Source organism: Manis javanica, chromosome 1 (assembly GCF_040802235.1).
Source record: "Manis javanica isolate MJ-LG chromosome 1, MJ_LKY, whole genome shotgun sequence".
Classification (NCBI taxonomy): domain Eukaryota; kingdom Metazoa; phylum Chordata; class Mammalia; order Pholidota; family Manidae; genus Manis; species Manis javanica.
In genome coordinates this window covers 77,396,247-77,422,370 of record NC_133156.1, presented here as the reverse complement: position 1 = coordinate 77,422,370, position 26,124 = coordinate 77,396,247, and the positions used below count along the sequence as shown (strand labels likewise).

Below are 26,124 nucleotides of genomic sequence, written 5' to 3'. Positions count from 1 at the left end.
TGGAAAGCATACCGGACTTGGAGACATAACCTCTGGGTGACACATCTAGTTCTAACGCTTTCTAGATTTATGATTCTGTGCATACCACTTCGCTGAGACTCAGTTTCTTCATGTATAAAATGGAGATAATAATACTACCTATTTTAGATCATTTTTCTCCAGGACTCTATGAGGTGATGTATGTGAAAGTATTTTATATACTCTAAAGCACCATCAAAATGGAAATATTAATTGCCAGTTTCAAATATGTAGGATTCTTGTGTTCTTTACTTTTTAGATACATTTCAAGAGCTTGTTTTTTAGTTAATATTTGCATATAAATGAGTACATATATATATATAAAGTAGAAACTGGCTTGAACTAATTTACAGGATACCTTTATAGTTATAATATACCAGTAATGGAAAACTTAATGCTTTGCCTTGTATCCATCTATTTCCCTCACTTTTCTCACTATGTTCGGTGACTCTATTATTCTAAGTATCTGAGTCCTTAAACCTGGTGTTACCCTCAAATATTCTCTATTTAATGCCTATAGTGGACACTTGTGATTTTTTTTGCTGCCTAGCATGTGATTCTCCATCCAAGCCTCAGGGGAATATCACAGGGTATAAGGAGTGGCGGGAACAGGATGGGAAATTTCACCTTTTACAACTGGTTAACAGTGAACAAGGAAAGGGGCAAGAAATGTGGTTGGACTAGTGTATTTCCATCACTTCTACAGAAAACAAATAAGTCAGTGACGTTATATTTCTTGCGGTACAGCGACAGCATGTAGTTTTCAAGTAGTTCAATGAAGGGCCGGAGTGTAGGAGGGCTAAGCAGTCTCAAAGTCTAAATAAAAATTAGCCAGAAGGGAATCACCACTCTCTCACTTCCTGCTCAGACCACTCTCCAACCCATTATCCTGCTAAATATTTGTCGCAGCACTTACATATCTGAAATCATTTATTTGTTTGTTTATTTACTAGCTTGTTTTTTGGCTTATATGCTAATTGTCCTCTGTGCTAAAATGTAAGCTCCTTCAAGGCAGGAACTTTGCTATGTCTGCTGCTGTACCCCATCCAGTGCTGAGAACAGTGCCTCGCACATATCAGGCAGGCAATAAACGTCTAATGACTGACTGACTGATTGGTACAGTCTTCTGAAATAGTGGGAGCTCAGTAAATGCTCAGTTGAATTAAAAATGAAATACAGACATTTTTCTGAGATAAGTACTTAACTTCAAATGTTATCTTTTCCAGAGAAAAGAATATATACTATTATGAAAATATAAAAAAAATCCAAATACTCTTTAAATGCTTTTCAAAAAATACAGATGCTAAGTTCCAAATATCAAAAATGACAAGATAATGAAAGTTTTGTTTCTAATCTGCTGATAAGCCTGTTACTCTCAGTTACACAATCATTCGAGTAAAATTATCATAAAAAATATGATTGTTAAAAGCTTCTGGAAATACAAGAAATATAATTTTAACTGTGTATTTGTTTAACTGTGTATTGCTTCATAGCTTTTGTATTAATAGGACTCTCACTAAAAAGAGCTATTTTTATTCCACAGAAATAACTTTTAGGAGTCATGTGCTATTTACATTTATTTTGGAAAAGTATAGTAAAAAGAAGAATAAGACACTTCATCATTTTTAAAATATATTTTCACATTTAAATAGGTTTTAATAGAAATAAACATAAAAAGAACATTCCAGACATTTTTCTTTTTGGTCTCCCCCACCACTCCTCCAAGAAAGGAAAAACCACACCACCCATAACACTACATGGCAGATGTTTTGAAATTTGTTTAGGGATACAGCTTTAGGCTCTGCAAAATCACTTATATAGTCAAAAAAACCCCATTACTTGGGGGAAACCTGGCATTTCAGTAAGGCTTACTGAACTTACCAGGATCATACATTTGGTGAGTTAAAGCCTCTGAAGATCGGGGACCATCCATGTATTTTTTCATTTTTTTTATGTTGTCTTCACCCCCTGCCAGGGGTTCATTGCCTACTACTTGCATACATCATGCCTCAGAAAGTGAGAACTGCTGATATAGAAGATAAGCTCCTATAAAAAGGTGTGACTTTCATATGATCAGAGAGAAGACTGAGAATTGGATATAGGAGTAAGTTAACACTCAAATATCTGCAGATCTGAGATAAGATAAATGGAATATCAATACCATAGAAACAAAACTGTGACCTCTCTCAGACCACAGATAACAGCACAACTCCAAACAAATCTGCATCTTTTTGAATTTGTTGGGAGTCTGCTGCTTTTCTTTGGAAGTCTGCTAGAAGTAGGAAAACTGGGATATAGTTACTCTGGCAAGATCAATGCACTGGGTTACTAACCATCTATGAACGAAGCTGGATATTAAGTTCCCTTGGGATTCTTGCCTTTCTTCTAGATGTGTCACATTTGATCTTTCATGTCATGTTTTATGCTTTATGATTGCCAGCAATCAACAGAAAATATATCATACAAATGCGTATGATGATTACTTCTCAATATAGACATGTTAAAAATATAGACATGTTAAAAATATAGACATGTTAAAAATAATCTGGTACCTTGTAGACTAAGTACAATTCTGTCCTGAAGAATACAGGTTGTGGGCTAACCTGGGAAGAGCTCAGTTCATTTTAGTCTAAATACTTCCTAGGTGCCTTTATATATGCTACATACTGATAGGCTATGAACATATAAAGAAAAACAAGACATAGGATTCATCCTTGAGATTACAGCTCTACTGCCCTCTTGCAAGGGCTCCAAGACATACCTGCCTTATTCCAAATTGTTCTTTATGGTATATGGTGTCAAAATGAAATTTCAATATTATATGAGAAGCTGTATTTAGTACATAAATTCTGCCTGTAGTGAAAATGACATTACAAACTTTCCAATAATTGACAGACTATTTCTATTATAATGTACCTTCTGCAAAGTAAGTTAATACAGAGACCTTTTGCTAAAAACAACAGTAATCATATTTGCTATATAATGTGAACTGTTTCATTTAAAACCTTGCCTCTTATCTTTTTTGTAAGTTTTAGTTAATAAGTGACTATTATCTATATTGGTAAGTTTGAGGATCTGTATAACTTTTTCTCTGTGAAGGATGAACAGTCTTCTATCTGATTTTAAACTAGGTTTCTTCATGTTTCTAATGGAGTACCAACTTTACTACAGCTTGTCTAGTATCTCTCTTAGAAACACAAAATATGGGACTTAAGACTCTCATCAGAGGTGTTAGTCTTAAATTCTCTAACATTCAACTCCTGCAAAAAATGTGTTTGAGACAATGATACTTAAGAGGTACATTTAAGGAACATTTAAATTTTCTATTTTCTAGATTTTCCATCTTTGGTTACAGTAAAGTTATAGTAAGTTATGGTAAAAATTTATGTGGTTTACTATATGAATTTCATCATTGATTCATGAATTGACATTTTATTATTGGTTTTTATTGCATTGTATTGTATTTTTTTCCTTCCTTTCCCTACTTACAGGCTTTTATTGATCATCAATAAAAAAGTTAATATCAGATACAGAAATTAAGAAAATAATCCCATTTATAATTGTATCAAAAAAGAATAAAATACTTAGCAATAAATTTAACCAAGGAGGCAAAAGACATATACACTGAAAACTTTAAGACACTGATGAAAGAATTTGAAGACAGAAATAAATGGAAAGATACTCCATGCTCATGGATGGGAAGAATATTGTTAAAATGTCTATACTACCCAAAGCAATCTACAGATTTAATGCAATCCCTGTAGATATTCCCATGACATTTTTCACAAGAATAGAATAAACAATCCTAAATTTGTATGGAACCATAAAAGACTGAATACCAAAGCAATATTGAGAAAGAAGAACAAAGGTGGAGGTCTCACACTGGCTGATTTCAAACTATGTTATAAACCTATAGTAATCAAACATTATGATATTGACATAGTAACAGAAACATAGATCCATAGAACAGAATATAAAGCCTAGCACTAAAACCCATATATGGTCAAAAATTTTTTGGCAAAGGAGCCAAGAATACAAACGGGGGAAAGGACAGTCTCTTCAACAAGTGATATTAAAACTGAACAGCCACAAGCAAAGCATGAAACTGGATCCCTGTCGTATACCATACAAAAAAAATCAACTCAAAATGGATTCAAGACTTGAACATAAGACCTGAAACTGTAAAACTTCTAGAAGAAAACATAGGGGATGGGCTCCTTGACATCATTCTTGGTGATGATTTTTTGGATTTCACACAAAGGCAAAGATAACAAAAGCAAATATAAACAAGTGGGTTTACATCAAACTAAAAAACTTCTGTGAAGCAAAAGAAACCCTGAATAAAATGAAAAGGCAACCAATGGAATGGAAGAAAATACCTGCAAATCAGATATCTAATAATAAGGGGTTAATATCCAAAATACATAAAGAACTCACACAACTCAGCAAAACAAACAAATCAAAAAACAATCTAAATAAAGAATGGGCAGGGGAATTGAATAGACATTTTTCTAAAGAAAACATACAAATGGCCAGAAGGTACATGGAAAGATGCTCAACCTCACTAATTATCAGGGAAATGCAAATCAAAACCATAATGAGATATCACTCCACACCTGTCAGAGTGGCTGTCCTCAAGAAAGAAGAGATAGCAAGTGTTGGTCAGGAGCAGAGGAAAGGGAACCCTTGTCCACTGTTGGTGGGAATGTGAATTGGTGCAGCCACTATAGAAAAACAGTGTGGAAGGTCTTCAAGAAATTAAAAATAGAATACCAAATGATCCAGCGACCCCAATTATGGGTACGTATCCAAAGGAAATGAAAACAGGATACCAAAGAGATATCACACTCCTATGATCAGTGCGGTATAGTTCACAAGAGCCAACATAAGATATGGAAATTACAAAAATGTCCATCAATAATGAACAGATAAAGAAATGTAATATATATACCATTGCTGACAACATGGATGGACCCTGGGGGTATTATGCTAAGTGGAATAAGCTACATAGACAAAGACAAATACTGCCTGTTATCACTTACACATGAAATCTAAAAAAAGTCAAACTCATGGGAAGACAGGAAAGAAAAGCGGTTGCCAGGAGGTAAGGAGTGGGGGAAATAGGGAGAGGTTAGAGGAGAGGTACAAACTTTCAGCTGTAAGATGAATCAGGACTGAGAATCTTCATGTGTAACATGGACTATAGTTGATAACACTGTGTGACTGTAATTTGCTAAGAGTAGAACTTAAATATTCTCACACACAAAAGAAAGGAATATTTAAGGTGATGAGTATGTTAATTAACTAGATGGAAGGAATCTTTTTACTATGTATATGTTTATCAAGTCATCATGATGTACACTTTAAATATCTTACAATTTTACTTGTCAATTATACCTCAATAAGGTTGAAAAAAAATATTTAAAAAATCAACAGTATGAGGAATGCTAACTGTTTCTTATATAATGTTTTCATGGAAGAGAAGGCCCATTGTGTTAGTGTTTCTTGGATAAGAATCAATGTGATTTCATTTCACTTTAATTTCCACCAACATTTTCTGGGAGCTGGGGGACACACTTGTTAACAAGACAGACGTGGTCAATGACTTCAAGAAGCTTACAATCAAATGGGGGAAGGAGATACTATTTATTTTCACAAATAATTGCTTGTTTTCAAATAAATAATATGTGATGATTTCTTTGGTATTTATTACAGAAAATATCATTTCAGAAGAACGTATATGCTTTTGCTTTTCAAGCAAGGGTGATATTACCAGAAATTATTTCCTCTTTTGCTTTGACTGTGAGAATCTAGGGAGAAATTTTATGTTAAATTAATGTAATTATCATATCATAGGATGGACAATTATCTTTATCTCTAAACAGTTTCTGATCTTATAAAAATCTTTAACTACTATGTGTCATATGTATGTCTTATTTTCTGCAGCCTGTCCAAGAAAATAAAGAGGAACAGGGTTTGGGGAGGAGACTAAGCTATACACCATAAGTAACATCTTGAAGTTTTATTTCATAGTTACATTTGAAAACCAGAATTATTCTCTATCTCCATTGTTGTATTAACACAGTATAAAACTATTTTAGAAGTTCCAGCTTGGCATTGTCTCTAAAACCTGCTATGCTACAAATATATGGGGATATTAATCATCTTTAGCCCCAAGACAGAAGCAGGGAGTGATTAAAATTTCATGGAAGTACCACAGAACGTATTATCTTAAAAAATCAGTATTTCAAAATCTTTTGAAACTCTGCGGTACTTTAATGGTACTTCTAATAGTGCCTAACACTTGGAAGGATTCCCCAGTTTGGCTCCTATAAAGTGGTTTTTGACAGCAAATGTGCAGGAACCAGAGTCTATACTGAAAATTGAATCTGAGCCACTTAGATATCATAATGCTGCCCGATGTGAAGTGGTTTCCATTGGCAATACCATAGTATCTTCTCACTGAAGCATGGAACTGAGTTTGGGGGATATTTAGCTACCAAAAGAAGCAGACATTTTCTAAGTCTTGATCTGACAGAAAAAAAATCTCAAAAAGACTTTCTGGCATTCATTCTGTGGAAAATGAAGACATGCAGAAGCCAAATAAAGTTAATGGCTCTAACGAGAGGCTAGACATCGTGGTGCTCTGGAGTCTTCACAATCACTGCCACGGTCATTGATGCTGATAAACACTTACTAAGCTCTCACCATGTGCACAGCATAATGACAATCTTTAATTATAATAGTCTTGAAGGTCATGGTCTTTGTGTTATACATCCTTGTAATCCCTTGTGTCTGGCCCGGGGTTTCTGCAGATAGCAGATATTCAGTAAATATGTATGGGTTGTATGAAAGTCTGCAGGAGGCTTACTGTCTAAATGGGAGATAGGATAGAGTCGACTTCCTGGCCAGCAGAGGTTTTTATCTTAACCCCTTCCTACTATTTCTATCTAGTAGTGACTAGCACATAACAGGTATCTAAAAATAGCTGGTTAATCAGTAATGTGCAAATAAGTTTATAGAAAATATCTATTGAGCACTCACTATGCTTTAGATGCATTACTACATTGAATCATCACAGCATGGAAATATTGTCATTGTCCCCATTTTAGAGATGACAGCTGAAGTTTACAGGGTTTAGTAACTTGCTTAGTTACCCAGATAGCAACCTGTAGAGTCAAGATTGGAACCTAGGCATCATGACTGCAGTTTACATTCTTCCCTATCGTATTGTACACAGAAAAAAGACAACCACCATTGTAAGGCAGTATATGTTAAAAGCCAGCTGAATGGCAGAGATAATCAGTCTTCTAACTTTAGAATAAGAAGTGATTACTAGGGTCCTTTTCAAAACAGGTAGTGTCATACAACTGAAATGGAGATACAATCCTGATAGAAGATTACCCAAGATACCTGGGTGGTTGGTTATCTTTAAAGACTCAGCTAAGAGTGAGCCTCTATTGCTTGTAGATGATAAGGCTTAATTAAAACACATTCTGTCTCAGATAAAAGTGAACTAAACAAGGAGATACTGTATTGAGTTCAGCTACCAGGGTAAATAAATTGTTATATATAAAAACAAATCTGTTACCTTTAAATGTCTTTAACATAATTATAGCATACCTATCTCAACACAGATGCATATGATATGTTCTTACCAAAATTGCACAACTGTTGACACTTATACTCAAGTGTTATATTTGTATGCTGTATACTATACATATATATATAAAATATATTTATACACAGCTAACTAAATATCCTTAGTAAGACATCAATTATACAAATGCAAACAAAATCATACGATTTTCCACAATTCTCTGTGCATGCCAGAAGCACTGAGATGGTCCCTGATATAATTATTGTCTCTTCTTCCATAGCTTCTGACTGTATCATAGGATGGGATTAAGCAAGTCTGCTCTTGATAATTTTATCTTTTGAGTTTTGCCCACAGTCTCTTATCCTGTCAACCAATCTCAGTTTTCCTCAACTGTACTTTCTCCAGTCCTTCTCCTGGTTGAAACCAAACTAAAAACAACTGTAGTCAATCAAGTGATAAAACAATTAAGATATCCTTGTCACTACAATTTTCAATCACAATATAGGTAGGTTATGGGGATGGTAGCACAGCACAGAGAATACAGTTAATGATTCTACATCTTATTACACTGATAGGCAGTGCCTGCAATGGAGGGGGTGAGGGCTTGATAATATGGGTCAATGTTGAACCACTCTGTTGTGTATTTGAAAACATCATAAGATTGTATATCAGTGATACTTTAATAAGAAAAAGTGATATCTGTGCCAGTTTTTGCAGGCTAAAAATATGAACTTTTCTATAAAGTTACTATTTGGAACTAAGGGTGAGGAAGCTGAGCTGGCATTCGCTTTCCCTTGCAAGACATTTTCTGCTGGTTTTTCCTTTTCTACTTGTGCTAAATTCAATGAATTACTTCAGCCTATAAGGAGATGAGAAAGAAAATTTGGAGAAAATGAGAAAAGAAGCGATATTAACTGGTCAGGAGAAAGGGATAAGTAGTGTTGAATATGTGCCCATCTCCCTCCTGTGCCTTGTAAAGGAGGCTGTGGGACGGACTTCTCCAGCAGCAAAGAATACTTCTGGAAAGAAATGAAGGTAGTGTTTTATTAGATTAACTGCATTACTTAAAACTCATTTAAATTTACTATAATGAGAGGAAAGCTTACCGAACAGGTCATGAATCAATAGTGTTCTGGTAAACATCAATTTAGTAAGGTATTCTAAATACATATTCTCTTGGCTTCCAAAATACTTTAAACAGCATGGATCATAATGTGACTATATATGTATCTACACATATGAGTTCGACAAGTAAATAAAAGTTGCAAAAAATAGATTTATCAGTTTTGCTCTTCTGATAATGTATTACAAAACCTTAACAATAAAGTAGACTGAAGGCAGTATATCATTTTGGAATTTATTAATTCATTTCTTATTGTCATGTGTATATATAAGAATTTACCTTATTAATTCAGATTTAGTTATATACTTTGAGTTGATATGATGTGGTAAAAAAGCACTAAACCTTAGTTTACTTCTTTTAATACTGAAGATAATAATGAGTGCATAGCAAGTAATTTCATACTTGAACAAAAAAAAAATGAGTCACAGATTTCCGATTTTTGTATTTTATATAACTATCTAATTTCTGCATGGAGCCTAGAAGTTGCTATCCATATTCCAAACAGCATTTTATATCTACCTTGATTATTAGGCTATATCACTAAGATACTACCCATGGTTCAAAACAAATATGAACAACCAAGTTTGAAGAAATGAAAATATAAGGTAGAAGAATGAGAAGGAGATAGTCAGAGACATTGATAGCAGAAACTGAAGATACCAGTTCTAACTTCAATAAAATACCAATTTTTATTATGTAGAATGTGAGTTGACAGAACAAAAGTGGACAGGTACATGGTGTCCTATTACTGTAAAAGCACCTTCCCTGTTAAGAGTTTACACAGAAAACTGTAAGTAAATAATGATAAGACATCATAGTATGTCTGATAATCTGTGACAATTGTAACACTGCCATTGTAACCACTGGAGAAACCTGCACGTACTGAGCCCTGACCCACAGAGCCTTTTATCTGCATGTGTACTCTCCACAGGCCAAGCAAATAAAGGCCAAATGATAATTTACACATGAATCAACTTTCTTTGCAGTATAGGCACCAGAGACATTCCTTTTCTCTGTTACTGAGAGAAAGGCATCCTGGTCTAAGCTTGTCTCACCAGAAATCATACAAGTGAAACACTGATTTGCAGGAAAATGGCAGATCAGCAAAGGGAAGCTGTTCTGAATGCATGATAAAAATGGCAGCCACCAAGGACTAGATGAATATTTAGTCTGAAAACAGGCCTGACAGTAACAATGAGCTTTTATTCTATTCAAAACAGGTAGTGTTATACAATCTGAAATGGAGATACAATCCCGATAGAAGATTCCACAAGATATCTAGATGGGTATCTTCAAAGACTTCGGCCTTCATTTGAGTAAATGTGGACTCATGGATGCTTTGCATCTAGAGCTCATTCAGGGTACATATAGTTATTTTACATGAATGACATATAAAGGGTATATTGCTCACTTTGATAATGAGAAATAAATCAGGATGACTAGAAAAAGGCTTGTTCATGAAAAACTGGGTACACATTTTATACCATGGAACTTGCAAAAGGGAAAAAAATGTATACAGTGTGTTTGTCTTCAACCCGGACCTCTTGGTGCTTCCGTCAACTTTTACAAATTCACTAAGCTTTCAAAATATTGCTACCGCCTTTCTTATAGGAATACAATAATAAACAATACTCCACCTGGCTCATTCAACAAAGGATTAAGATTTATTATAAAACTGTATTAATAGGTCATTCCAAAAATGATTGTGTAATCATTGAACAACTGACAGGTACTAACTAAATCAACAAAATTCACTTTTATTCCCTTATTACCACTTCTACAGCTTTATATTTGCCACATTCCATCTGCCCCGTGGAATATCCACCTTCCTACCCAACAGGTGTATCTCTTAGTTTCTTTAAATTTGGCTCAAAAGTCACTGTTCAGGAACCTTTACCTCAGAGTTCCAGTTTTGGTGTAGTGCTGCAAAATGGAAGAGTATTAGTAAATGATGTTAACTATGTACATGGACTCTCATGTATAATGACTGGCCAAAATCTTAAAAAATAAATTTTATTCATGAATTGTAAATATAAGAAATGTGGCATAGTTTGTGGTTCATTAAGGGAAATGTTGAATTTTTATTCCTTTTAGAGTCCAGGAATGAATCTGTAAACTCCATACCATAATCCATACTATGAAACACTGCCAAAAATAGTAAGAGTTATGGGATTAAGCATATCAGTTCGTGGTGATGAGCTGCATACATAAAAAATTCTGGCAGTGAACATGTTTCTTTATTACTTAGTTACTCTCTCTCCTCTTTATAGTATGACCTTTTTTGACTTAAAAATTTTTTTTATTTTGGTATCGTTAATGTACAATTACATGAGCAACATTATGTTCACTAGACTCCCCCCATTATCAAGTCCCCACCACATACCCCATTACAGTCACTCTCCCTCAGTGTAGTAAGATGCTATAGAATCAGTATTTGTCTTCTCTGTGTTGTACTGCCTTCCCTGTGCACCCCCCACTACATTATGTTTGTTAATCATAATGCCATTTATTCCCCCTTATCCCTCCCTTCCCACCCACCCTCCCCGGTCTCTTTCCCTTTGGTAACAGTCCATTCTTGGGTTCTCTCATTCTGCTGCTGTTTTGTTCCTTCAGTTTTTCCTTTGTTCCTATGCTCCACAGATGAGTGAAAAACAACATGGGAGGAAGAAATTGGGAGCTTTCTAAAATACCAAAATAAGACAAAGAAGAAAATGCAAATCAGAATCCATTTAATTTAATGAATTTAAGGTGTTATTTCATGTTTTTTTTGAGTTTTAGTAACGGGGGGACAGCATGAGTATATATATCTAGGGATATTCTCCAATTCATTTCACTATGAATTTTATTCTTCTTCATCATTACATTTGGTAAGACCAGCCTCTTATCAAAGTCTTCTCTTTTTGTCTTATCATTCATCCTGTTCCCTCCTTATTGATCATCGGACCATGAAAGAGACAATGGAAAGCTTACTAGTGTCAATATATAATGCAGACATTGCACCTACTCAATCTACTAGGTCTGTCAATCTGCCATGTGGGAAACTAGACTGGCCTATAATTTGATGTTCACAAAAGCAAGCTGATAATTACACAGATATTTGTGATCCTCAAATGTTTCAATAATGATTCCATATAACATTGATACTTTCATAAGTATCTAAATTTACTTGACTGGACTATAATTTTTTAAAGTCATCCTAATTTGCATTTTGAAGTAAAATACCAAATTTGTCCCTTCCCAAGTCTGTTTTTCCTTATTACTGCTGTATTTCCCACCACATGAAAAATGAAAATTAAGCCCAGTCTGTCAAATCAGATAACCTTGCTCCTTCAAATTGTGGACACATGAACAAAATATCAACAACAAAACAAAAGTTACCTTTTCAAAAAGTGATAAAACTCAACAATTGAAGGGTATGGTTTTCAGACAACTGTACCATAACACTAAAATGATAAAAATACTCTCATGAAAGTAGAAGAACTAGTTAATATCTGGAAAGATCTCTTCTGAATACCTGACTGAGAAATGGTATGAGAGACTTTTTTTTCAAGTTTCATTGACTGGAGAAAACCTATTTTTGCAAAGGGTTACTCAGCCACTAAGAAAAAAAAGTATACAAGAGATTTCCTAAATTTGTAAGGCAACATTAAGCTGTGGATTCTTTATAAAATATTGTAACAATTATTTAATAGAAAAATCAAGGAAAAGAGAACTTGCTTTTCAAATTATGTATTTGCTGTTAAGTTGAGGCTATTGAAAAATGTTCCCCACTATAGCAGCAAACAGTTGATCTGCATACTGGCATGAATCCTGCACTGGTCAGAAGGGGTTAAGTCTGAGGGTGTATATAGCCCATGTTAATCAATGGTGAGTTTTATACCCTGGTCACAGACACTGTTGTTAGATCCTTACATTCTAGTCAAATAACTTCTAGTTCATGTTAGAAGTCTCATGTGCTGGTAAAAGAGAACTTCTAAAGTCATGCATTTGCTATTTTTCTTCCTTAAATCTTTCTCTGATCTCTAGACTATTTCCTTAAATAATGCTTAAAGATAAAAAGAGCATGCATAGTTAAATGCTAAAATTTTACTTTTACTTGAAATATCCTTTCAAAGCTATTTCTCTTGCAGATTTTCTCGTCTCAGTAAATGATACCACTCAGATGTTTAAGCCCCAAATCTAGGAATCATCCTTCCTATCCCCTCATTTACTATATCTAAATGATTAAGACACATCAGACACTTCTTCCTATCTCCATTTCTACCGTCTCAAGCCACCATAATCTCCTGCCTAGGCTACCGCAAATAGCTTCCTAAGTGGTCAGCTGCTTGCACTCTTGCTGCCCCACCAATCCATTGTCTCTCTAGATACTCTCACTCTCCAACTTGAGAATCTCAAATAAAAACTCAGACTACAGGTCTATGAATCTCTGAACAATCTAACCCTTCCCTTTGTCTTCCAGCTCTGTGGACTCCAGGAGCAGTTGCCTTCTTTCTGTTTCCTTGGTCTGTGTACAGTAAATCTGTGGACCTTCAAGGCTGAAGTGAATTCAGTGACCTTTTTCTGAGGGTAAAGGAAATATACTTAGCATAATTCAGGGCCATACACCATGTCTGTTAGTTCCATTTAGAAATGCCGTCAATGTCATAAAGTCTAGGAAAAAACCATTATTTCAATTCCCACAAAATGAATATTCACACAGGAACAATTTAAAGCACAGTTTCATTCTTTACTTGCTTTATTTAGTTACATATAATGAGTTGATTATAAATACACTATGTCTCGTACATTTCTAAATATGAAAAATGGTGAGTTTAGAAAGGGAGAGACTTTCTCAAGGACAATAGTCGGTCTTGTTTACATATAAAAACACAATGGTGATTGTATACATTACAATGTTGAAAAGTTTTTCATTACTTTCATTTACAATTCTCTATTTTAAATAATTGTACTGAATTTTTTTTCTTACTTGGGCTTTTATAAATATGCTTTATAAGAGGAAAGTGATTTTTTTCTTTGGCTCCTTACAGGAGCATCCGGAATGCCACTGTTTCGGGGCTTTGATTGTGATTTACAAAGTGCTGACGCTGATTATACACTTGAAAATGATGAATTGTTTTCCTCATTAATATGGGAAGCATTATAAACCCTTAAAATATTTTGCATAGATTTTATCAGACAGGACTTTGGTAGTTTGAAACCCCCCAGAAACTAGAAGAAGCCAAAATAGTAAGAAAATACAGACTGTTGTTATTACTGCTATATCAATTTTTACCGGGCAATAATTGTCAATAGTGATTTTACTACTAGTTTTTTAATCAACTAAAAGTATAAAGATTCATAATAGAGAAACAGAAAACCCTGCATTAAGTTTTTTGTTATGTGAAGTAAAGAATAAAGATAAAAATTCAAATGTAAAAAAGTAATTTTGGGTGATAAAGTGAACTGAAGTAGAATTACAATATTTGAGAATTTCTTCTAAATAGCAAATAGCAAGAGCTGAGGAATCATCTCCCTAAAACCTTTATGTATAATTCAAACCACCCCCAATATTTGATTAATAGAAAGTGGGATTTGCAACTCTAATCAGAAACTGAAAATACCATCATAATTTAAGAAATAAAGCAAAATTTGGTTTATGGAAAAATTTTTGGATACATAGTAGCTGTTTCTTTCCAGAGTTTTTGAGGTGACACCACAATTTTTCAAACAGCTCTTATACTTCATAAGAGACTTAAAGCTTGGGAAAAATATCACTTTAACATACTCATTCTTTTTTTTAATTTTTAGACTGGTTGGTAGGTGAAATAAATGATCATTGAAACTTAATAAATGGGAGAAAATAAAATAGCTAGCTAGGAAAAGCATCTAGGTAGAAGACAGTATGAAGAAAAATAGAAGGGTTAGGATATATTACAGCTTATTCATTTCAGTGGAAGTATGAAGGCACAGTAGTAAACACTGACTAAGGAGGCAGGAACTTTGAGGAAGAGTTGAGTGAGTCTTGCTCAAGATCACTTTATTTTATTATTCCCTTCCATAGGTGGGTCTAAATCCTGCTGAGAATTATCTCCAAATCTTAAGGAAGTATTTTGTTATGTCATTATCAGTTACTGGTCTTCTAAACAGCGCAATACATTTCCATATGAAAAATCAAACAGTTCCAACTCTCTTCCTAGATCTTGCTTGGGAATGACAATGTTCAATATTTTTTAAATGACAGAACTTGGAAGAACATGAAATAAAGGTTTAACCACAATTTGGCAGTAATTTCGGAAAAAAGAGTGACAAATGTTGCTGTATGCATCACTGGTATCCTAGCACATAAAAAGCATTTCTTAAGACAATGAGGAAAAGAAGAAAAAATTAGGGTGATGGGTAAGGAATACTTTATAAAATAACCAAAAGCTTTAATCCAGAACTAAACTGTGCTTAAATTTGAAGAAAAGAGAATTTTAAAATCTCCTTATTTACAATTAGCCATTTTCAAGTATGATTTAGGCATTCACTATTATTCATCTTTAAATTAAATTTAGAAGGCCATAGAAAAAATCACAATCTGATTTGACTCTATTAATCATATTACCAGAAGCTTAATGTTCAACTATAGAAGTTATCCTCAGTCTCTTTCACTTCTACTTGGTCTGTCATTTCAGCCAGTGCAGAAACCAAATCAAACGAAACCAAAATCCATTTGGCTCACTAATACCAATCTACATGAAACATAGTTGTCTCTGGATACTGAATGTAACACTTTTTTAACTATCACTTAATAAAGGAAAGGTCTTCAAAATTAAAAGAATATCTTTCCTTTTCTTCTAGTTGCATTAGGTTTCCCTACTTCAAATATGGATTTAATATATGGCCAGTAGAACTCATATTACAGTGTGAGGGAGTTTTAAATAAAATAATTTAAAATGGAATGTTTTTAAGCAGCACTGCTCTCTGACACTGATAGTTTTGTTTTGGAATATAGAATATAAATCCATTTCCTCAAGATATTTTGTGTTCAGCATAAAATACTTAAAATGTCTCATTTCCAAGAGATCTGGTGGGAGTTCATGACAGATGTGTCATTTCTTTCTTTCTTTCTTTTTAAACAGCATTATTTTGTCTAATTAGCACTGATGATTTACCCATGGCAGTACGAACTTACTGAGAGGAAAGCAAAGTAGACCACCTTCTTTGGAGAAAAGAACTGAGAGATAAGGTGGAAGAAAAGCAGTTACTACTTTTTTAAAGCTATTTTGCGGCAAATGCCCCCAAACAGCCCACAGAGAGTTCATTTATTTATGCATCACCATGTGATCAATCCCATTGCTTTTGGTCTCAGAGAAAGCCTTGGTACTAAGCACTCTCCAGGTGTTAGTTGAGGTTTGTCATTATTTCCTATTTATACACTCTGTCTAGTAAAAGAAGACAAATTACTGTAAGTGGGGGTAAATGTGACTAAATGAGTCCTCTGAAGATAAGAGGGCACATGGACAAGGGTCAGTAACACGAGTGACCTCTCTTTGCCAGACCATATTTTTATGTGGTGGGCTTGAAAAAAAACTACAAAGCAAGGATAATGTCTACTACATATCCAAAAAAAATAGATCCTTTTTATCCTAATAAGCATTTTAATCCTTTTGGAGTATTTCAATAACATACAGGTAGTGTCAAAATACTCTCAGGATATGCTAAGAGCAATACTGGAGAACTTATTCATCTTCAGGAACCTAACAGGAAACACTGAAGAAATGTACTTATAATTAGGCTAGAATTAAAGCCTAGAATGAAAATTAGTGGATACCAAGTCATCTGAATCAAAAGTTTAAATTTTGAAAAGTTTAAATTTGAAAGTTTTGATGAATACATCTGTACTCTTTCTTTCACCTGATTGTAGCCCCATATGGCAAGGTCAGCCCTGCAGTGAGCAAACAGCTCAGTCGCCTCCAGTGTAGCTGTTATCTTCCTAAACAAGGGGGGACATTTGGCCCAGCCTAAAGCTGGGGCATGAACCCTGGCTAAGCTTAAGACATTTATCTGACAGCATCAGCTGACACTCCACAAACACATTTGCTCTCCATGACCTCAGAGCATTCGTGATTAATCAAAAATGTATCTTGGATCTTGAGAACAAGCTACAACCAGCACACACAAAAAAGAATATGCTCTCGATCTCGCTTATCAACTCAAGAGGTATACTGAATTTAGAAATAGCAAATAGAATAAAATGATCAATATGTTCTCACTTGTCCATGGAACAGCAAAACTTTATCCCTCAAGCAAAAGACATTGATCATGTAAATGTTTCAGAGCTGCTTTCAAATTAAAGAATGCAAAATGTATGTGGCTTATTGTGGGGGGAGGGGGGAGAGGGAGTCCTACCAAAGAGGAGTTTCTGCTTTAAGAAAAAAAAAAAAAAGAAAATCTATAGCTTGAAGATATAAAATGTATGTTTGTAGTGCGTTGTACTTTTAAAAACCTATGTGTTCCACTTAAAACCTTTTTTGGTAACATGTTGCCAAATATTTAAATAAAACACTATAAAAAAGACCTTAAAACTTAATGAAGGGACATTATTTGTGCAGAGAAAACTCCCTGCCTCAATTTAAATGAGAAACAGTTATAACATCCCCTATGCGCTGTTTGCAATTTATAATTTATGTCTCTTGGTTCGAACGCACTGCTTTCTACAGTCATCTGCTAAGTAATATGATTAGCATGTGAATATTGTAATACTCTGCTTCCCAACACAGTATAATTTAGTATATTTTTATTTTCATTTGTACTTTTCACTTTCTAATAACAATCTGAACTCTAGTTAAAGCAATGGGAAACAGAAGTCATATGCCCCACCCTTGATAATATGAAAATGATTATTATTAAAAAAATTGCTATAATTGAACTTATTAAATCCCATTCTTGCCTGGTTACCCACTGGTTAGGTTACAGTTGTTCATGATCCTATGACAGATCGTTCCACTAAAGAAAAACTACATGTCCTGGTCCCAGTTGACATGGCGAACAAACTTTCATAGCATGTGCTCACTCTCTAAAATGGTGGTACTAATTAGAAGATATAAACTCATGCTGAGACATGATATGAATCGGTTTTATGCATCCAGTAAGCTCACAGCAGTACTAGATTTATACTGTTGTTGCCTTAAACTAACACAACACAGAAAGATCAATATCTAAATATGTACAATAAGAAAGCAAAAGCGATACAGTTGAAGAAAACAAAACCTCAGCTCCTCATTTTCAGTTCCACTTCTAAAATGTTTCCTGTGCACTTAGAGGTTGCCCGGCACTTCTCTCCCATATGTTTACCTAACTTAAATTCCTCAAACATGAATTGCAAGTACCAGATAGCACAGCTGTATGTTTTGACATCCATGGTGAAAATGAGCAGAAAATCTAACTGTTCCATATCAAGAAGTATTTTTACTAGTGCTAATGTGCCTTAAATACCTTGTTCCACAGATGAGTGGCCTGGCACCTGCTGCATGAGAAATAGCCAATTACTGTTCAGTGTCTCTAATTTTCTGATTCAATTAGCATGCTTCAGAGCTTTCCAGTTTAATTGCAAACTACTTCACAGTTAGCTCTCTGATTAATCATTGCCCATCTGCAAGCCATCGGAAAACTTAGTGGAACAAATTTGTGTACTTTGGAATGCTGGGAGCTTAGCAAATCAAACTTGTTTTGGTATATAAAGCTTTAATTTTGTTTGCCCTTTTCAGCTGCACTTGTAAGAAGCTCTGTACTGATTAAACAGGAAGTCCGGACAATAATATGCTACATTATGCATATAATTACTGTAAATACAACCGAGATTGTAGAAACATCATTTAAGGTTAGGCACTAACATGAATGGAGAAGGAGGTCAAGAAAACACATTTGGAATCAATTTCTTTCCATTATGATCAAATGTAGTATCACGGAAAAAAAAAGCTGTGTGACACACAGTGATGTCATTACAGCACCTGTTTCCCTAAAGGCATTTTAAATTCTGGCTTTTCATGTACTCATAAAATCTTTCTTGTTATTTAATTAGTAGAGTACTAAGTTTTATAAGCTTTGTTTACAAAACATATATTAGGGATTTTAAAGCAAACCGGCACCACATTGTTTATGCTTCATTTTCCAAGCTTTCTTGCTGGTCCGCCGAACATATGAATGATAATGTCAGAAAACAAAACTGTTTTAATAGAGCTCTGATGGGAGTTTAGATTATATCTTAACCCATAATCATGATTTCTTCCTTTTTGAACAACGAAACAGGAATCGCATATTTTGTTCACTCCTACAAACAAATGCCACAGAGGAGGGGATTCCACATTATATAAGGAAGGAGGGTCTATTTGTAACAAGAGTACTGAAGTTCTTTCCAAATCTCAGTTTCTCTGGTTCACATTTTATACAATTTGGAATTATTCTAATAATCTTTCAAAAGCTTCTAAATACATCTACTACATGAAGAGCTTTCATTTCCAAGCCTAAAGTGTAAGCTCAGGAGGGCAGGGACTGTGTATCTGGCTCACTAGTCTATCTCCAGTGCCTCATGGAGGGCCTGCACATTCTTGGTGCTCAATTATCTTTTGGATAAACGAAATGAAAGCATGATGGGTTCTGAATTTTCCATATCATATCACAGCGCCAGGTTGGACACTGTGTGTTCCTTCTGTAACCTCAACGGGGTGCAGTCATCTCATTAAGATATTGACAAATGTCATCATTCTGTAAATATTTGGCTAAAAAAATAATACAGATAGAAGACTGCTTTGCTAATTAGGGTGTCCTGCAATGATTTGTTAACAACAAACAACAAAAAGTAGAATTTCTCCTCCTTGATGAAGATCCTTAACATGGTACAGAATGTCCAAAAGCTGAAAATTAAAACCCTCTGATAGTTGTAAAATAACATTAAATTGGAGAAACATTAGACACACAAGAAATCAAGATTCCATGAGCTCTCTAATAGTTCCTATTCTGTCTCTGTTAAGGGCTGTAAAACTCAAGTGGGCTGACTTCAAGCTTCTCTGAACTTCATAGGCAGCCAATGTAAGAAATGCTGAGAAGGCGTAATGTGATCACAGCAGCTCTGGCAAGTGAGCAGGCACGCTGCCACGTTCTGCTGCCCACGAGCAGGGAAGCACGGCTGGAATCCCCACTAAGATCAAATTACAAAATAATCAAGCTTTGTGGCCAGGCGGGCACAAAAGGCTATTGTGAGGTCATGATATAAATTAGGGACTAGCTTGGGCAAAACTGGGCAGTCAAAAATAACGTTTTTTGTACCACTCTTACATCATGGCTCTTTACAGAAAATAAAGTATTAATCATGTTCAGTTTTTTAATTCAGGGAAGGGCAAATGGCTCTCTCCACACAAGCCCCCACCAATTGAGCCTTATATTTAGAGAAAAGCAATTAAAACCCACACATCAAAGAAAAACTATGAGCTATCCAAAATGGAATTTAGCCAAGGAGAGACAAACTGGGCCTTGGTCCTTGTCCTGGGGTTTTCATTCCTACCTCTACCTCTTACCCACTGTGTAGCCGAATGTCTTTGTGTATCAGAGAGTAATGATGGAACAACCGAGTGGATAATGAATGAAAATGATTGCCAAAGCACACTGAAAATGCTGAAAGGACCCAAATATGATTTGAGAGGGTGGCACATCTTGGGCTAAGAGAGCCATTTCCAGAAATAATCCCATTATGCAAAAAGAGCAGAATATTCTTTGGGAAGCTAGCTGATATAGATGGCTCTAATACAGCACCCAAATCCAGGAAATGATATTTTACAGGGAAGTGTTAGCTTTTGTATATGGTTCCCAAAGCAGAACCTGCTCTAGAAATTACATTTTAGTTCCTGAGAAGTTTCAACATGATGGTCTGTGCTGTACTAAATATGAAAAGACAACGAAATTACAGAAAAATATAAAAATATAAAAATCAGGGTGGCAATTTCATAGGACAAGAGCAGAATTTAGGGAACCACCATTTGGCAAAATTTGCTGGGGCAACCATAATCAAGGTGGGCACGAGAACTGCTTCAAAGACAACAAATGAACAAAAATCTAAATGCAGTATGACCAAGGCTTCTTGGTAAACCACAGCAGCAGGCACACCAGAAAATCAGTGGCAAGCCATTTTGTAAACACTTCCAACAGGGGGCTTCAAAGAAACACGTCAGGTGGCCCAGTGTGAACTGAGGGCCATGTGTTCGTTTTTCACTTGCACCCCCAATGTACAGATGAATTACCATTAGTAATACCCTTCTTATCCATAAAAGCAATATACCTGCTTGCACACAAATCCAGAGCCTTTTTAACTTTTAAAAGGCAAAGCATAAGTGACTGCAAAGTTCACAAGAATTTTCTAAAAATGAAAATAAAGGCAAAAAGTAGTTGCTTTTAGATGGGGAATCTTAGGAGTGATATGAAATTTAACATCTACTGTACTTTAAGCCTGTATCTTATTGATAATTTAAAATTATAATTAGTGTTCTTGGGGCTGAATGCTACACAGAAAACTAAATATGCACATATGTATGAGATGTGAGATGCTGCTGCAGGAGAGAAATACCCTATTTTTAAAGTAAAAAAAAAAATTCCTACTGAAGTCTGTCCTTTCATTTATATGTCTCATGTAAATTACAGAGAATTTTAAATCTTCAACATGTTGAAAATGGCCAGGTCTCATGGCACGTCTCCTTCACTAGCTTCCTTTTTCTTACTTGGCCATGACAATGGAGACTTTCTAGAGATATTTAGGGATTAAAAATTATATACTTTGAATTGAACCAAGAAATGACCACTAGAAAAAATTAATTTTTATTTATATAATCTGGTAAAAATATAATTTTTCTATTTGAAAGGCATTTTCTTATGCAGTAACACCACAAAAATAGCTTAAGTTTAAAATAGTGGATTTCCCATATGGTTAGTCCACAGCAAGATAAAGTTGTAAATGAGGGGACTATGTGAAGAAAACATAAAAAAGCCTTAAGGGCATGTAGAAAAAATGTGATATTGCGTGATTTATATACACAACTTTGTTCCACAAAATTCAAAGAGAAAAACTTAATATGTCATAATTTAAATTGTATTGCACATCAAGCATTCCTGATTACGTATTTAACTCTAAGATGCATAACTCAATTTAGAGCATAATGTGGGAGAGGAGTTAGTAAGAATCTAACCTTTTGCATTTCTTGACTTTTTTGGGCTTGTGGTAATGTTGTATTTATAGAGATTCTACACTTTCAAATTTAAGTCTTGAAATGTCAGAAAAATCCCAAAGCTGAGATCTCACAGAAGGTGATTTTTAACAGTCCTTAAAAGTAAAGACTTTATGATCTTCTGACAACTGGAGTTTTCACATTTTAAGATTTAAAATTTTCAGTCCTAATATTATATAAGCACACACATTGGTACACTTATGAAGATTCCATCATCTTTGATAAACCTGAAAAGAGAAAGATAAGAAAATAGAAAAAGTTGTGAAGTCCAGGAATATTACATAAGTATAAATATAAAGAGGTAAATACTTATAAAGTCTTCTGTATTTAAAATGGGCCCTCATACAAATATATTTCCAGTATAAAGAAATCACAGCTGATTTTTTATTATTTTATAGTAATAAAAAATGGAGATCTCCTAGTATTTTGGGGTTGGTTCTTGGATGAGAAAAAAGAGGCCCAGAGAGGTTAGCAATATGATCAAGATCATATTGTTATTGTTTTTGTGGTTGTATCTAGAATATACCTGGTCTCTTGTCTCCACATTTCTTTACCATTGAGCTAAAATTTTATACATAGTTCTTCAACTTCACTTAGTTTTAATGTATCTTCCCTGCTACCATCTGTGTAACCACAGGCAAGTGACAAACTCTAGTTTTCTTATTACTTTGAATTCAACAAATATTTTTCTACCACCTACTATGAGCCAGAGGTAGAGATTACAAAGATGCTAAGACATAGGTTAATCTTATTCTTGGGTATTTTATGATTTATTGAGGGAAAGAGGATTGGTAAACAAGTATCATTAAAGGTAATACTTAATTTGATTAGAAGGGTGTCAAAGTCATGTGACAGTTTCTGATCATCAAAATTAAGGATAGGGTCTGGACTAAATGATGTCTAAGTCCCTTTCTAAAAAAATTTGAGTTTCATTTTTTCCCCTCTACTCTTATTCTTTCTTTGATAGAATTCTTAATAAGTTGGTAATTGATATGAACAAAATTTCTAAATATTGAATGATTTCAGTAGAATGCAATGATATGTTTATGAACAGATAACACAAAGAACAAAGCTTTTTATGTGCAAATACATTTTTGAAATTATGGATTTCTTTGGTAAAGGCCTTTAATGTGTTAATGTGTGTTGTAACTCCAAGAGGAAAATTTAATATGCAATGTTTCCTTTTTTCATTAAGAAAAAATCCCCCCAAGAGGAGCTTTTATTATTATCTCTACATCTCAAAATCAGTATCCCAAGAAGCACAGTTTGGGTACCAGTAGCCCCAAACTCCTGTAATCGTCTCTCAGTGGTTCTCTCCACCAACCCATCCTGCACATGCAGTGGCTTGTTTATCTGCCAAAAATGTTGCTTTCACTGCGATTCCCTGTTCAAAAACCTTGATTCTGTATAAAGTTCTAACTCCTCAGATCCTCTAGATGCTGCTTGTACCTTCCTCTTCCACTTTCTCTCTAACAACTTCCCTAAATAAATCCAGCTAAAATGTCAGTGAATTTCTGTCTTGGATCCCACTACTTTTCTTTGCCTAAAATGACTTCCTCTCTCTCCTAAATTATTGATAACTTCTCTGATAAAACCCAGCTCAGGCTCTATCATCTCAATAAATGAACATAGTATGCAAGCCCTGACTTTGTTACCTGAACCACTTTTTATAGAACTATTATGATCTCCTCTCTTTATTGGTATTGATCTTTTATGTATTTATTTTATGCCTCTTTTGGTTCCATTGTGTGAGCTCACTGAGGCCAGGCACAGGCCTTATGTGCCAACATTTGGCGCATCCTCTTGTACCTAATACCATTTTAGATGATGGTAATGGCGAGACTATTGGTGACAAAGTAAAAAACAGAGAGAAAGACCTAAACTAGGAGCCCAATGTACACTTACAACTATGTACATAGTGCTTACAAAAATATTAACTGATTTTTCCAAATGTCAGATGTAACTTTGACTGTTGACCTATTTTAAATGTATGATATAGCTGAAATATCTGTTAACTATTAAAACTAAACTATTCAATATTTTCTTAATATACTCAAATAGCTTCAGATTATTACACATAAAGGAATAGTTTTAGTTCCAAAGGTTATTTCTACCCTAATGAAGAAATTTTTAATAAGGAAGGCAATCCAGTAACAAATATTTTAAGAGATCATTTATTGTCACTGATCAATTAATTTGATAAAACAGCAAGGTACTTAGAGTTTTCTTAATTGTAGACCATGGTGTAACTGTTTTTTGGTGAACATTCTTCACAACTTATTTTGTGTGTTCATTGGAAAAATGTGTTGCACAGTAATATTTGGCACTGAAATTATGAATTATTCTGAAATTTGGATGAAATTTTACCTCAAGTGACACAGGGCTTCTCACTCATGAAACATTCTCAGTTTCAGATACAAATTTTCCCTTTTTAGCAATGGAAAGTTATTGAATAAGTTTTGATTAAACAAAAAGTTTTTTAAAAGTAAGATACACAGTTTTAACTGCAGATGAAAATGAACTCCTTTTAAGTATAAAAAGAACACTGCCCTTTCTGAATATCTGAATATACAGTGTTTATTATTATCAATGTGTTGTACTTAATAGTTTTGTAATTCTTGTAAATGTAACTAATTAAGTATGTCTATTACTTGCATTAGGACATTTACATTTTCTTCCTGTTTTTTTAACCCTGGGAAGATTTGGAAGATGCGAGCCAGGACAGAAGTGACCTTGTTGGTCTGTACTGTACCCCTGGGGACTAGGACTCCATGTGGTACATAACAGATAATAAATGTTTGTTAAATAAATAGGTTGCCAGAGTATATGTTCCATGGGGAAAAGGAATATATTTGACAATTTATTAAAAATCTGGCCTTTGGATTCAGATGTGTAGTGTTTGAATTCGGATTGCCCTATTTATTACCTGTGAGACCTCTCAAAACCTGTTTCTTCACCTGCAAAATGGACTAGAAATAGCATCTGCCTCATACAGTTATTGAGAGGATTAATTCACATAAATACTTCACAGAGGGAGCACGCAAGACACGTTAGCTGCTGTTATCATCTTCTTCATTTGTCTCATTTGCCACTCATCTCCTGTTTGAAGCATGTAGCATATCATCAGTAAATATTTATTAAGTGAAGAAATGAATCAATGAAGTGCAGCTGTATCTGCACACACAAATAGGTTTCACTACTGTCAGTATAATTTTAGGCAAGATTCAGACAAATAGTAGTTCTAAAAAAACCATGGCTATAAAAGTGAGTATGACTGAATTACTGTTATTTGAACCTGCTGTTTGGAGATCTCATCACCAAGTCCTATCATTCATTATTCTTTGGAGAAAAGGTGCTCTTTTTATTTCCTATTTGGAACTTTTGGTAGTGCCTACCTAGCACAGGGGGTTTGTATCACTTACAAAAAATATATATATTTTGCAACAAGCACATAAGGTAAAATTTGAAAACCAATGAACATAGATTACAGAATGGTTAAATGTTAGAATTCTCATAATATTTAACTATATTATCTTAACAAATCCAGTTTGCAGCATTTATATTTCTTGCAATGTTGTTATACATTGGAGTGTCATAGTGAGAATCATTACTTCTACACTTTCTAACTGAAAATGACAGGAAAAAATTATGTAAATAGCAACTAAAGAGTTATATTTCTGTGAACTGATTCATTGAGTGGACACTAAAAGTAAGTCTCAGGTTGTGTGGCTTTGAAATGTTTATTTTCTCATTGACTTCAATAATTTTATCTTATATTTATAATATTTCCTATTAGCAATGTTCTATACTAAATAGTACTGATTAGTTTTCTCATTAATTTTGAGTTTCCCTAGAGAAAGATGCTGATTATAGAGCAGCCTTGTATTTGTATTGTTTGTTCTTTTTTAATTTCTAAAAATGAACATGAACTTGAGCAGCAGTTTAGTTTTTTAAAATTAAGACAAGATGAATATCAAGTAATTATTTTAATTGGGTGAAGAAAAGAAGGAAAGACTCAGAGAAGAGTTAATCTTCAATTCCTCCATTTACTTGTGTACATTTTTTGTGCAGTCACTTTGTTTCTGCTGTTTTTCAGATTGAGAACAAAAATTAAAAAACTTACCAATACCCATAAATCTTTATCCTTT

At 34.3% G+C, this 26,124-nt stretch overlaps 1 protein-coding gene across 7 annotated transcripts in view; it reads right to left on the bottom strand.

Annotated features, from left to right (window-relative positions):
• ARB2A (ARB2 cotranscriptional regulator A) overlaps nt 1-26,124 on the bottom strand; it is a 465,105-nt gene that overhangs the window by 40,201 nt on the left and 398,780 nt on the right. The window contains exon 11 of one of the 7 annotated variants that reach the window (XM_073233977.1): nt 1,453-8,637. The exons of 5 other annotated variants lie outside the window; for them this stretch is intronic. In XM_073233977.1, the coding sequence (XP_073090078.1) occupies nt 8,537-8,637 (101 nt within the window). In that variant the 3' untranslated portion in view covers nt 1,453-8,536. Of the gene's footprint in view, nt 1-1,452; nt 8,638-12,357; nt 22,204-26,124 lie in introns of those variants that run through there. One more of the 7 variants, XM_037012004.2, reaches the window with a different exon arrangement.